The 12,681-nt window shown below is 44.5% G+C and overlaps 1 protein-coding gene across 5 annotated transcripts in view; it reads right to left on the bottom strand.

Moving 5' to 3' along the window:
• The window catches only part of RASGEF1B (RasGEF domain family member 1B), a 675,372-nt gene that overhangs the window by 18,563 nt on the left and 644,128 nt on the right, over positions 1-12,681 (bottom strand). For 4 of the 5 annotated variants that reach the window (XM_073542935.1, XM_073542966.1, XM_073542950.1 and 1 more), the window contains 2 exons: positions 4,111-4,293; positions 2,612-2,734 (listed from right to left, as the gene is read on the bottom strand). In XM_073542935.1, the coding sequence (XP_073399036.1) occupies positions 2,612-2,734; positions 4,111-4,293 (306 nt within the window). Of the gene's footprint in view, positions 1-2,611; positions 2,735-4,110; positions 4,294-11,923; positions 12,218-12,681 lie in introns of those variants that run through there. The other variant, XM_073542941.1, reaches the window with a different exon arrangement.

The following is a 12,681-nucleotide window of genomic DNA, read 5'->3' as shown; positions in this document are numbered from 1 at the left end:
AAGTACAACTCGTCTAGCAAAAAACAAGCCCTCGCATGGCCATATTAACGGGTAAATTAAAAACAGTTATGGCTCTGGGAAGAAGGGGAGCGAAAAATGAAAATACCTCTGGGGTTAAGCATTGGGGTTACAGGGAACGTTTCAGGGGCGGCACGGTGGCTCAGTGATTAGCACTGCAGCCTTGCAGCGCTGGGGTCCTGGGTTCAAATCCCACCAAGGACAACATCTGCAAGGAGTTTGTTTGTTCTCCCCGTGTTTGACAAGTTTCCTTGGGATTCTCCGGTTTCCTCCCACATTTCAAAGACATACTGATAGGGAATTTAGATTGTGAGCCCCATCGGGACAGTGATGATTATGATGAATGTAAAGCGCCAAGTTTCACACTAGCGTTTTTTGAGCGCAGCGACGACCTGCGCACGGCTGCCGCTAAGCCCCGCCCCCTGCCCCCCCTTTATCACTGGGGGCGTAGGCCGTGCGCTGTATGCGTTTGGCGGCGCATGTGCCTTTTTGACGGTGCGCCGGCGCAACCAAACTGCAGCAGGTTGCGTTTGGCGCAGGTCGGCGCACCGTCAAAAGGACGCATGCGCCGCCAAACGCATACTGCGCACGGCATGCGCCCCAAGTGATAAAGATAGGGGACGCAGGGCGCATACAGCGTCATGCGCCGGTAGGCGGAGCTACCGGCGGAGGCGCGGCAGGGGGCGGGGCTTACCGGCGGCCATGCGCAGGCCGTTGCTGCGCTCAAAAACGCTAGTGTGAAACTAGCCTAAAATAAATAAATGGATAAAGGGAAGAATGGATTCAATTAATTTTCAACAAATTCTTGATGCAAACATAACCAATCTGCAAGAAAGCTGAAGCTGAAAAGAGGATGGCTTCTACAAATGGATAACGATCCTAAACACACACCAAAATCCACAATAGATTACTTCCAAAGGTGCAAGCTCAAGGTTGTATAATGGCCCTCACAGTCGCTTGATCAGAACATCATTGAAAATCTCTGGCTAGACCTCAAAATAGCAGTACATGCAAGATGACCCAGCAATCTCACAGAACTGGAAGAATTTTCCAAGGAAGAATGAATGAAAATCCCTCAAACAAGAATTGACTCTTGGCTGGCTGCAAAAAGCATTTACAAGCTGTGATACTTGCAAATGGGGGTGCTACAATTTACTAACCATGCACAAACTTTTGCATCGGCCCATTTTCCTTTTTGTAATTTTTAAAATTTAAAGATGAAAATATATATTTTTGCCTAAAATACAAAGGAAATGTGTCATCTTTAACTTTAAGCCTTTTAGAGACCATTTCATCTTCAACTTGCTTAATTTTTCACAAGACCAGTAATTTTGACCACGGGTGCCCAAGTTTTAAAATGCCACTGTACATGCTGAAATTCAATAAAGTGTATATTTTCCCCCAGGTATTTTTGCATCTTTTGTCCTCAGTTTATAAGTGTTCATATAGAACTTAGATGAAAGGAGTTGTCAGACAGTAAAATATTGTTTAAGCATGGAGTAATTAAGACTTAAGGGCCTGTCACACTAAGAGATATCGCTAGCAATATCGCTATAACTAGTGACGTTATAGCGATATTGCTAGCGATATCGCTGTGTCTGATACTTACCTACAACCCGCTCCCCCGCTGATTATCGCTGATCGCGTGAGAACGTCCTGGACTGTTTCTCGTCATCAGCTTCCTGCGGCGCTTCCTGCTGTGACGACAAGCGACGCGTGGAGCCGGGCGGGAGGAGGCAGGATCGCCTGGTGTGACAGGTAAGTAGCGACCCCCATCCCCAGCGATGTCGCTAGTGAGATCTGCCTGTGTGGCAGCTCGCTAGTGACCACTTAGCGATGTACCAGCGATCCTGACCGCGTCATATCGCTGGTCGGGATCGCTGGTACATCGCTAAGTGTGACAGTACCTTAAAGAACAGAGATATGCTCACCTTCTCCTTGAAGCCAACGCAGGCTGCTCTGGAGGCAATGCCTGCCCCATCATAATCACAGCACCGCTGCAGCCTGTGTTTGGCTGCAGCAGTCAGGTGACTAGAACAGAGCATCATCAGATGTGTGCTATGACTTCCAAATGGGGTAGAAGCCACTTCAGGAGGTGAAGACCTACAGAGCGACCTGTGCCGGTTTCGGGGAATGCTGTATGGAGAGTATGCCTCTGCTTATTATTTTTAAATCAATCAATGCCTAAAAAACACATTTATACATTTCCTCCTGGGGGAGAGATATTTTGCATACTTTTTCTCAGGAAGCATTGTCTGTAAGACTCTGGAACAAGTAGCTTCCAAAACACCCATCTAAAAGATCAAAAAGATCAATACCCCCTTCAGTCAGGTTCAACTTGGATCCTGTAGACAAGACCTGTATGGACTTTTGTGGAATTAACTCGTTTCTCAGCTCTATTCTCTTACATCGATATACTTATTAAATACATGTGAGAGGGGCACAATCTACTTCCAGAAACTTCTGACAGTGGCTTGGTTTCTCCGATTACCCAAATCATCAATCTTTGTGACTATCCATGGATGCCAAGTACTAAAACAAATGACACTCGGCTATTGTTTAACCAGTCTGAGGCCCAGGAGTCATCTCTTACCTTATCAGATCCTGGTTCATTAAGCCTTTGTTGCTCTACACAAACATGACAGACTTTAGCCATTAATTCAAAAGGATGAATGAAAAGGCGAGAACTGAGGAGGAAGGTGAAGATGTATGTCCTCTGAGGGAGAAAAAAAAGAATATTTAGAGATACATAAATCTTATAAAAAAAACAAAGCATGCACAAAATGTACCAAAGTCTCCATGGAAAGGCCCACATAGACATTGATTATTTGCATGTCGCTTATACACAGGACATCTCCCCTCAGCCAAGCATTCCCGTTTTCTCTATGATAGAGCTGCTGCCAGGTACCTTTGGCAGTGGCTTAGCTCTAGGGAGGATTAAAGAATCGGATGCCGAAATTCAGCAGGCTGGATCCTTCTATCCCCAATATCACTGGAATCAGGTGGCCCCCCCATAAACATTAGACTATCTCAGCGGACTTAGATGACTTTCGTCTTAGGTGTATGAGGGCCTTAAAAGTACATATAATTCAGTGGTGTACTGACAGAAAAAGGCCCCGCTGCAAGAAAAGTAAATGGGCCCTTTACAGTCCACTAATTCTGTCTAGTTCTTGCTGCTTTGGAGGTGGAATTGTGCCCCCTTACCTTGTCCACCCCTGTATGAATTCATACTACAGACTTTACCTTGAGCATATAAAGCGACTTAATAATCAAGTGTGTAGGCTAATTTAAACAGATAAGGTGGCCAAACATTTAGATGAATATTGGTCAACACCAGGACTGTCTGACCATATAATTTAGGCCGGGGTCACACTTGCGAGAAACTCGCATGAGTCTCGCATCTCAATACCCGGCACTGCCGCCGGCACTCGAGACCGGAGCACTCAGCTGCATAGAAATACATACAGCCGCACACTCCGGTCCCGAGTGCCGGCGGCAGTGCCGGGTACTGAGATGCGAGACTCGTGCGAGTTTCTCGCAAGTGTGACCTCGGCCTTATATGGGTGTTCTGACTCTCCCCTGACAGCATACGTTATCTGAAAGAAGGGTTACACGTTGGATTTCAACATTCCTGATCATTTAATCATCACTTACGACATACCACAACCAAAAGGGTTTGTCGGTGACTTTCTCCCATTCCTATCCCGAGAACACACCGATGATCAGCTAGGCATCAGCCTGAGAGGAGTTTGGTTGTCACCCATTTTGACCAGCTTCCCAAATTTCTGACACAACTGGATAAGATATTACCATAGTTATATTAGCAACTAGCTTGTCTACTGGGCACAGGCAAGATGCAAGATGATTTGTTGCCTCCAACCTTTATAAAGTGCTTAATTTATGTGGTGTTGGAATGGAAAAGCCATACACACACACACACACACACACACACACAGCCAATAAATGTTTCTGTCTCCCCACCGAAGTGTTACAGAGATAAGTTATCTTCACGTTTCCTGTGCTGAAAAGAAGAATGTCAGTGTGAAAATGCATGCTTGACAACAGATTTATTTTGGTCCCACTTCAACTTACATCCGGATAGTAATCAACGCTGGGCACCAAGTGCTGGATGAGGGCTTCGAGGGATCCAGACAGCAAGTTGTTATCTTGGTAGTACAGGTCAGAACAACTCTCTTCTTTGGACTGATACAAGTTCCGGTTGAAAGACCCGCTGTCAAACATGGCTACCAAACTTGGAGTTTGTGGCATCCTCTCCTATAAAATAAAAAAAGAACATAAAACATATAGAAACTCCATGGTCTAACTTTTACATTATTCTTCTTTAAACACCAAGAGTTTAGAATTTCAGAATATACACAGGGTTTTCCTGCCTGGGGCAACATAAAAATTAAGAAAACAGACCAATGTGCATTAGTATCTATCCATTGGCGCTCCTTGTTCTTATTTCTAAAAGAACAGATGCAGCCCCCCACCCCCTTTTGGGATGTTGTTATCTTAAAGAAGCTGAGTTTGGATGGTGGACAATACCAGAAAGCTGACATCTGATCACAGGAACCAGGAGTGAAGTGACAGCCTGCAGTTAAGTACTTTCCTCCATCTGTAGGGCATATCTCTCAACAAAGAATGCCACAATGAAGCATGATGGAGGGGAGACTATTAAGTTATTAGCAGAATTCCTGGGGACAAAAAGGCACTACTCACACACTCCTAGCAGCAAAGCCAAACAAAAGAGGTATTCAGCCCTAAGCAGGAATTATATGGCTCAGCGAGTAAACAATTGGAAGTATCCAAAGTCCAGAACTCACACAACCGGGGAACTGCTGGGACTTCAGCCCCTATTGATAGCCCTACAATCTAATATTTGCATTAAAATAAGACGAAGGCTGAGAACACGAAGTAGTGTTCCACATCTGCTCAGCTGTGAGACAGAGTCTGAATAGCGCACGTGTCTCAGCTTAGCGCAGCACAGACGTGTCATAATATAATGAGCCCAACTGTTTCTTTATGGCCAGATTCAGGGCCAAGTGTGCAGCTAGAAATAGAAGAAACGGGACATAGGATCAGAAGACAGCTGGGAACAGGGTAAGGCAGTCTGCCGGCAATTAGCAGCGCAAAACCAAAAAAGAGGCAGAGACTCATTCCCATTGTTTGTTTCCTTATGGGAGATGGCTTATCGGAATAATCTTATTAAAATGGGTTTAAACATTACACATTAGCCCCCAAAATCCCAATAACTCCTTATCAGCATGTCTGAGCCGTGCATTAGGGAGCATTTTCACTTATCTCTCCTGACTTGTCTGATTTAGCAAATACATATATTGTTCATTAATATCCAAGTTGGAGCATTGTTTGTCAGAATGTTGGTTTACACGAGTTGACCGCAGTTGGCTACTTGCAGGCTAATCAGCGGTCATTTCAAGGCCGATTTAGACATGCCACCCAAAATGCCATGCACACAGAGTGATCATTAAAACTGTTCTGTGCCCACAGAGTGTCAGGTTATGGGCAGCACATCGTCTGGTTCCACAAGGCCATGTGCTGCTGATAACAATGAATTTGAAAAATCATCACAGCCAACAAATTTTGCTTACTCATCAGGTGACTACCACCCTGTTTGTCAGAAACAAGTGCTCCTAGAAAGGCTTGTTCCCCAATACTGGCCTGACTAAAAGCAGAATTAGAGCTCATGCCAGTTTCTCATGGATAGCACTCGTACTCGTGTCACAGTCTATGGGGGGCTGAGAGCAGGTCACATGTTTTTCCTCGGAACAAGTGGTCCGTGCAAAATCACAACATATTCGATATTTAACAGATCGTTAATGCAAGTCTATGGGTCAGTGAAAAAAATCTGACAGCACTCTGATGCCGCCATCCATGCACTCCATAAACCACGTGTCACCCATTTTTCATTGACGGATAGGAAAGAGGTGAAGAAACTTGACTTTCTCAACAGTGCAAAAAAAATAAATGATGAAACACTGACCAAAGTCTGAGGAAAATCTGAGGAACCTGCTGAAAATCACTGATGAAACTCAATCAGTTTTTCGAATACATAGAAAAATTGAAGTCTGAATGAGACCTTACTCACATGGTGCATTACACCTCAACTTGTCAAAGGGTGTGAAAACTGTATTCATAAGTATTGAGGGGGAATAAAAGAGGAACAAAAACACAGAGGTCAAAGAGAAGATCTTTTTATACTGTAGCAAAAGTAGAAAAATATCAAATCTGTTAAAATTATGTCCAGTCTTGGGCATAATGTATTTTATAAAGAAAAAAAACAAACATTCTACTGAGACAAAATCTAAATATGTCTCCCGGTGACCGCTGCGGGGAAGGTCAGCTCTTCGGTGGACTTGAAGGCATCTAGTCAGCTGCAGTTGTGTGACTATGGAGCTATCAGAGCCCAGACGATGTCAGTGAACATTACAGGTTTCATGTTCAGACATAAATGTTCGGGAAGCAAGTGTCGTCTCTGCTCAGTGCTCTAGGAGGGCGATGTAGTGAGTGAGGGGCCAGGAATACGCAGCCGTCCATGGGACTATATAGGATGCGGCCAATGCCTGCAAGGGGAGTTTACATGAAGCTTATGCAACACAAGCTAAACTGCTTAGTTCTCAGTAATAGAATTAGGAACCGCTTGTTGGCACTCAGCTCTATTATAGGAAGACGGGATACGGCTGCAGATTGCTATTAAAGTAGCTTTTAGATGGAATAATCAAGTCAAACCAATCTGTGTTCTCCAGGTTGATATAAGCTGACACGGCCAAACCACTTATTGAAGTGCAGAACCCGGCTGACGATTCCACTTATCACAGAATTCAGTGACTATTCTGGTACAATACTAGAGGTTACCAATGAATGGGGCATATGGAAGAGCAATTCTCCCTAAAATAACAGAAAAGTACCATTATGATCGGGACTGTGGAGTCTGAGTCGGAGCCCATTTTGGTGGAGTTGGAGTCAAAGGCTTGGCTTACCGACTCCACAGTCCTGTCAAGGCTGTGGAGTCAGAGTCCTGGAAATTGTCGGAGGTTTGGCTTACCGACTCCACAGCCCTGATTATAGTTTCCACTGGGGATAGCGGCATTTCCTGCAGACCTCCAAAGGTAGATATGTACACCATTGTAAATCCTAATAAAAGCCTCTGATGGACGGTATGGATTAAAAAAAAACAAAAAAACATTTGGTCTACACGAGCTGCCGGCCAAAAATGAGGCTGCACACAGTGGCCGCATTATATTACTACACACCTTGAGTAGCGAGTTAATAAGTGAACATTTATCAGCCATCATGGGTTATCTGCAGTTAATTTCCTGGCTGTTGTGAAATACACAAATACACGACTTGGGCAGTACTGGCACAGGAGGAAATGAATGAAAGATAATGCAGATCCGCCTGCCATTCTACCTAGGGCAGAATGGTCAGCCACATGAACCCACCATGGCTTCTTTCTGCAGCCTTTTTAATTACTTTCATCATATGACCAATCATTTTATGTATGTGTCCACTTATACATTTGCTTTGCATGACTCTCAACCTTCTCTACCTGTAAGGAAAGCTGGGACCTGAAAAAATCTGCTGTTTCACAACAGTGGTGATCACAGATGTATAGGCACTGGAAGTTCCTTGTAGGTCACGTGGCAAGAAATGAATTACAGGTGCAGCACACGTGAGCAGGACATACAAAGAAATGGGGATCATCTCAGCTGAAGTAAGCAGTTTGCTCACCTCCACCAACAACCTCCTGTCTAGACAAGACCAGAGCCATTGTGACAGCACTCAGAAGCCATCCTCAGTCCTCATTCCTCAGCTGACGACAACACAATGGGACCAGGCTGCCAAACACTAGCAAAATACTCAAAAAAGAGTATCCAATAATTAACAGTGGTTAGGTATTGTGAAGCACCAGCGTGTGCGGAAATAGTAGTATCAAGTCCACACATCGATACTGAAGGGAAACAAGATCCGACTACCCTGTGCCACTGACGGAAAACAAGATCCGACTACCCAGTGCCACTGACGGAAAACAAGATCCGACTACCCAGTGCCACTGACGGAAAACAAGATCCGACTACCCTGTGCCACTGACGGAAAACAAGATCCGACTACCCTGTGCCACTGACGGATAAAAAGATCCGACTAACCTGTGCCACTGACGGATAACAAGATCCGACTACCCTGTGCCACTGACGGAAAACAAGATCCGACTACCCTGTGCCACTGACGGATAAAAAGATCCGACTACCCTGTGCCACTGACGGATAAAAAGATCCGACTACCCTGTGCCACTGACGGATAAAAAGATCCGACTACCCTGTGCCACTGACGGATAAAAAGATCCGACTACCCTGTGCCACTGACGGATAAAAAGATCCGACTACCCTGTGCCACTGACGGATAAAAAGATCCGATTACCCAGCGTCACTGACGGATAAAAAGATCCCATTACCCCGTGTCACAGACGGAAAACAAGATCCGACTACCCAGTGCCACAGACGGAAAACAAGATCCGACTACCCAGTGCCACTGACGGAAAACAAGATCCGACTACCCTGTGCCACTGACGGAAAACAAGATCCGACTACCCTGTGCCACTGACGGAAAACAAGATCCGACTAACCTGTGCCACTGACGGAAAACAAGATCCGACTAACCTGTGCCACTGACGGAAAACAAGATCCGACTAACCTGTGCCACTGACGGAAAACAAGATCCGACTAACCTGTGCCACTGACGGAAAACAAGATCCGACTACCCTGTGCCACTGACTGATAAAAAGATCCGACTACCCTGTGCCACTGACGGATAAAAAGATCCGACTACCCTGTGCCACTGACGGATAAAAAGATCCGACTACCCTGTGCCACTGACGGATAAAAAGATCCGACTACCCAGTGCCACTGACGGATAAAAAGATCCGACTACCCAGTGCCACTGACGGATAAAAAGATCCGACTACCCAGTGCCACTGACGGATAAAAAGATCCGACTACCCAGTGCCACTGACGGATAAAAAGATCCGACTACCCAGTGCCACTGACGGATAAAAAGATCCGACTACCCAGTGCCACTGACTGATAAAAAGATCCGACTACCCAGTGCCACTGACGGAAAACAAGATCCGACTACCCAGTGCCACTGACGGATAAGAAGATCGGACTACCCAGTGCCACTGACGGATAAAAAGATCCGAATACCCAGCGTCACTGACGGATAAAAAGATCCGACTACCCTGTGCCACTGACGGATAAAAAGATCCGACTACCCAGCGTCACTGACGGATAAAAAGATCCGACTACCCAGCGTCACTGACGGAAAACAAGATCCGACTACCCCGTGTCACAGATGGAAAACAAGATCCGACTACCCAGTGCCACTGACGGAAAACAAGATCTGACTAACCTGTGCCACTGACGGAAAACAAGATCTGACTAACCTGTGCCACTGACGGAAAACAAGATCCGACTACCCTGTGCCACTGACGGAAAACAAGATCCGACTACCCTGTGCCACTGACGGAAAACAAGATCCGACTAACCTGTGCCACTGATGGAAAACAAGATCCGACTACCCTGTGCCACTGACGGAAAACAAGATCAGACTACCCCGTGTCACTGACAGAAAACAAGATCAGACTACCCCGTGTCACTGACAGAAAACAAGATCAGACTACCCAGTGCCACTGACAGAAAACAAGATCAGACTACCCAGTGCCACTGACGGATAAAAAGATCCGACTACCCTGTGCCACTGACGGAAAACAAGATCCGACTACCCTGTGCCACTGACGGAAAACAAGATCCGACTAACCTGTGCCACAGATATTATGGTAAATGAATCTTACACACAAAAATCCTAATTTTGCCAAATTAGCAATGCCAGAAACCTAATTCTATACCTAGATATACAAATCCAACATACAAGACTGAAAACCATTATTATCCAGCTTCAGATGTACTTAAGCGGTTGTCTTTTTTTTTTTTTTTTTTTTTAATACATGTATTTAGGGCTAAAAATATTTTTTGGCCATTGGATTTCATTTAAAAAAAAAAAATGTCAAGGCTTACCTTATAGCCTCTGAGATGCAGCGTCTATTGCAGACTGCAGAATGAGTTAACTGAGATTCTTTCAGTCAGCTCACTATGATGGAATGACAGGGAGCTTGTAACTCATTTCACACTAGGCATTTTTTTTCTGCAACAAAACCTAACCTCTTGGCAGGAAAGAAGCTGCAGAAAAAAATGCAGGTTTTCCTTGCATTTTTCAAGGCATTTTTATATGCTATATTTGTCTCTTGTGCACGCTGATAAAGTTTATTGTTGAAAAAAGGTCCTATTGCGTAGAATCGGGTTTTGGCACAAAAAATGCAGCAAAACCGGATACCTGTGCTTTTGGTGCAATTTTTCCACTGTTTTTTCACCACCCATTCATGTCAATGGGTGAAAACCGCTGAAAAAGAGTAACATGCTCTATGTCCAAAAAAATGCAGCAAAGCACGAAATCCTGATGACAAAAAAACAAAAAAAACAAAACAATGTGTTTGAATGAGATTTCTGAAATCTCATAGGCTTTGATGGTTCTGTAAAACGCAGCTGAAAATTAGCATTTAAAAAAGGCTGCAAAAACATCTAGTGTGAACTCGGACCGATTGGCATGGATGTCTGAATGAGCATTTATTGACTGATTGTAGATTTAGAAGACAGAACCAATGTACTCTGATCGACAGAACAGGATTAAGGTCCAGCAAGTAGATTCCCAATCCCATATATATCATGTTCATCAGGGCGTGCATCTGGTTTAATAAGCAGGTAAAAGCATAAATGTGCATCTGAAACCATGTACTGTAAACCTCAGCAGTGAAAATGACGTGAGTTACTGGAACAACCCATGTGTTGGTCACTACACTGCGACACCTGGTAACATTGCATGTGCGGACTTATGGGTTTATTTGTTTTTTTACAAATGCTGTTCCACCTGGAAAAATAGCATCTAAAATTAACCGCGAAAAGCAGACATGTCAAATGTGACACCTTAATGTGGCCCAGCCGATGACGCTAGCGTCTGACATTTTAAAAATACGCTCATCATCATCCATTCCATCACGGAAAAATGGACTATATTGTGTTCAAATCTCAAAAAAGATAAAATAGCTTTAAATAAAAAAACCTGAGAGAGTGTAACAACCAACAGATTTTTCATTTTCAAAAATTAGCAAATATAACAATTTTCCTATTAAACGCAGCTATATTTTACGAGTGGTGCAGTGGACTTCAGGATCCTGAAGAAGGCCCCAGTTTGGAGTGGAAACCTGCAGCTTGTTCACAACAAGATTTCTGTCAGGGCTGTGGAGTCGGTGCTCATTTTGGTGGAGTCGGTATAAAATGGACCGACTCCTAAAATATATAATAAATTGGGTACAGTAGTTCAATGCAGAATGTGCTGAATATTTTTTCAGAGGAATTTGGGAAAGTTATGAAATGCCCTATAAATGGCTGTTCTATTCCTGATCTAAGGCTACATTCACACACAGCATTTTTGCTGCGTTTTTTGAGGATACGTTTTTCAGCTACAAAAGCAGATCAGCTTTTTAAAAAACCGCATCACCTGAAAGGATTTTGAGCTCATAGATAATGTTTTCAATAGCAGAAGCAGATTAGAAAAACGTCACACAAACTGACATGCTCATTCAGCCCAAAAAAGGATCCTCACAAAACAATGTGTCTGAATGTCTTATCTTGAAACCCATTGACTTTGCTGGGGTGCCCAAAGTCACTGCATTTTACTGCAAAAAACAGATCAGCAAAAAAGCTATGTGTGAATCATAGCCAGCGAGGGGCAGGGGGGCAGCTGCCGCCCCCTAGAAGCAGGGGCACGCACTCACTTGTATGCTGCGGTGCTCCAGTCCTGCACTGGCTCCAGACTGCAGGGGGCAATCTCCCCTCCTCTGTCCTGTCTTCTGCCGTCTTCACCAGAGAGAGGAGGGGGAGGGGTGCCTGCCCTGCACAGGATCCGATTCCTGGGCCCCGAGCTGGAGAAAGTGAGAAAGTTGTGCACACGCTGCAGCTGGCAATAAGAGATAGTCTGCAAGAGGGACATGCTGGAAAGCTGATTGGAAAAGTGAGGAAATTGGTTATTGCCACCAGAACCCCTAAAATTGATTCCATCTTGAAGAGACGTGGCGGGAAATGGGGCAATTGTCGATCAAGCCACTCGGTGGGGCAGCACTTATTTAATGATTGAGCGATTGCTTGAACTAAAACCATTTCTTATAGATATGGCGAACCCTCAGGTAATCCTAAATGAAGGTCAATGGACACAGGTGGCTGAATTGAAGGAATTGCTTAATCACCCATTTACAGTGACTAAAAAAATACAAGCTGAGGATTTAACTCCTGGCATTTTCATAAGGGAGTGGAAGAACTTGCTATTTTGCCTGTCCAAAAGAGGAGGTTTAATCGCAGGTGGCATTTCTGCTTCAATGAAACAGAGAGACACAGCTATTGGAAAATAATTTTTTTCTGGCAGCTGTTTATGTGGACCCAAGTCATCGTATACTGCTTGATGATCAACAGCTTACTAAAGGAAAAGAAGCTCTGACTGAGGTATCAGTTAGGAAGATTGGCCTACAGGAGGACTGCC

Source organism: Dendrobates tinctorius, unplaced genomic scaffold (genome assembly GCF_039654945.1).
Source record: "Dendrobates tinctorius isolate UK_male_01 unplaced genomic scaffold, ASM3965494v1 ptg000011l, whole genome shotgun sequence".
NCBI classification, from domain to species: Eukaryota; Metazoa; Chordata; class Amphibia; order Anura; family Dendrobatidae; genus Dendrobates; species Dendrobates tinctorius.
This window is presented reverse-complemented; position numbering and strand designations above follow the sequence as displayed.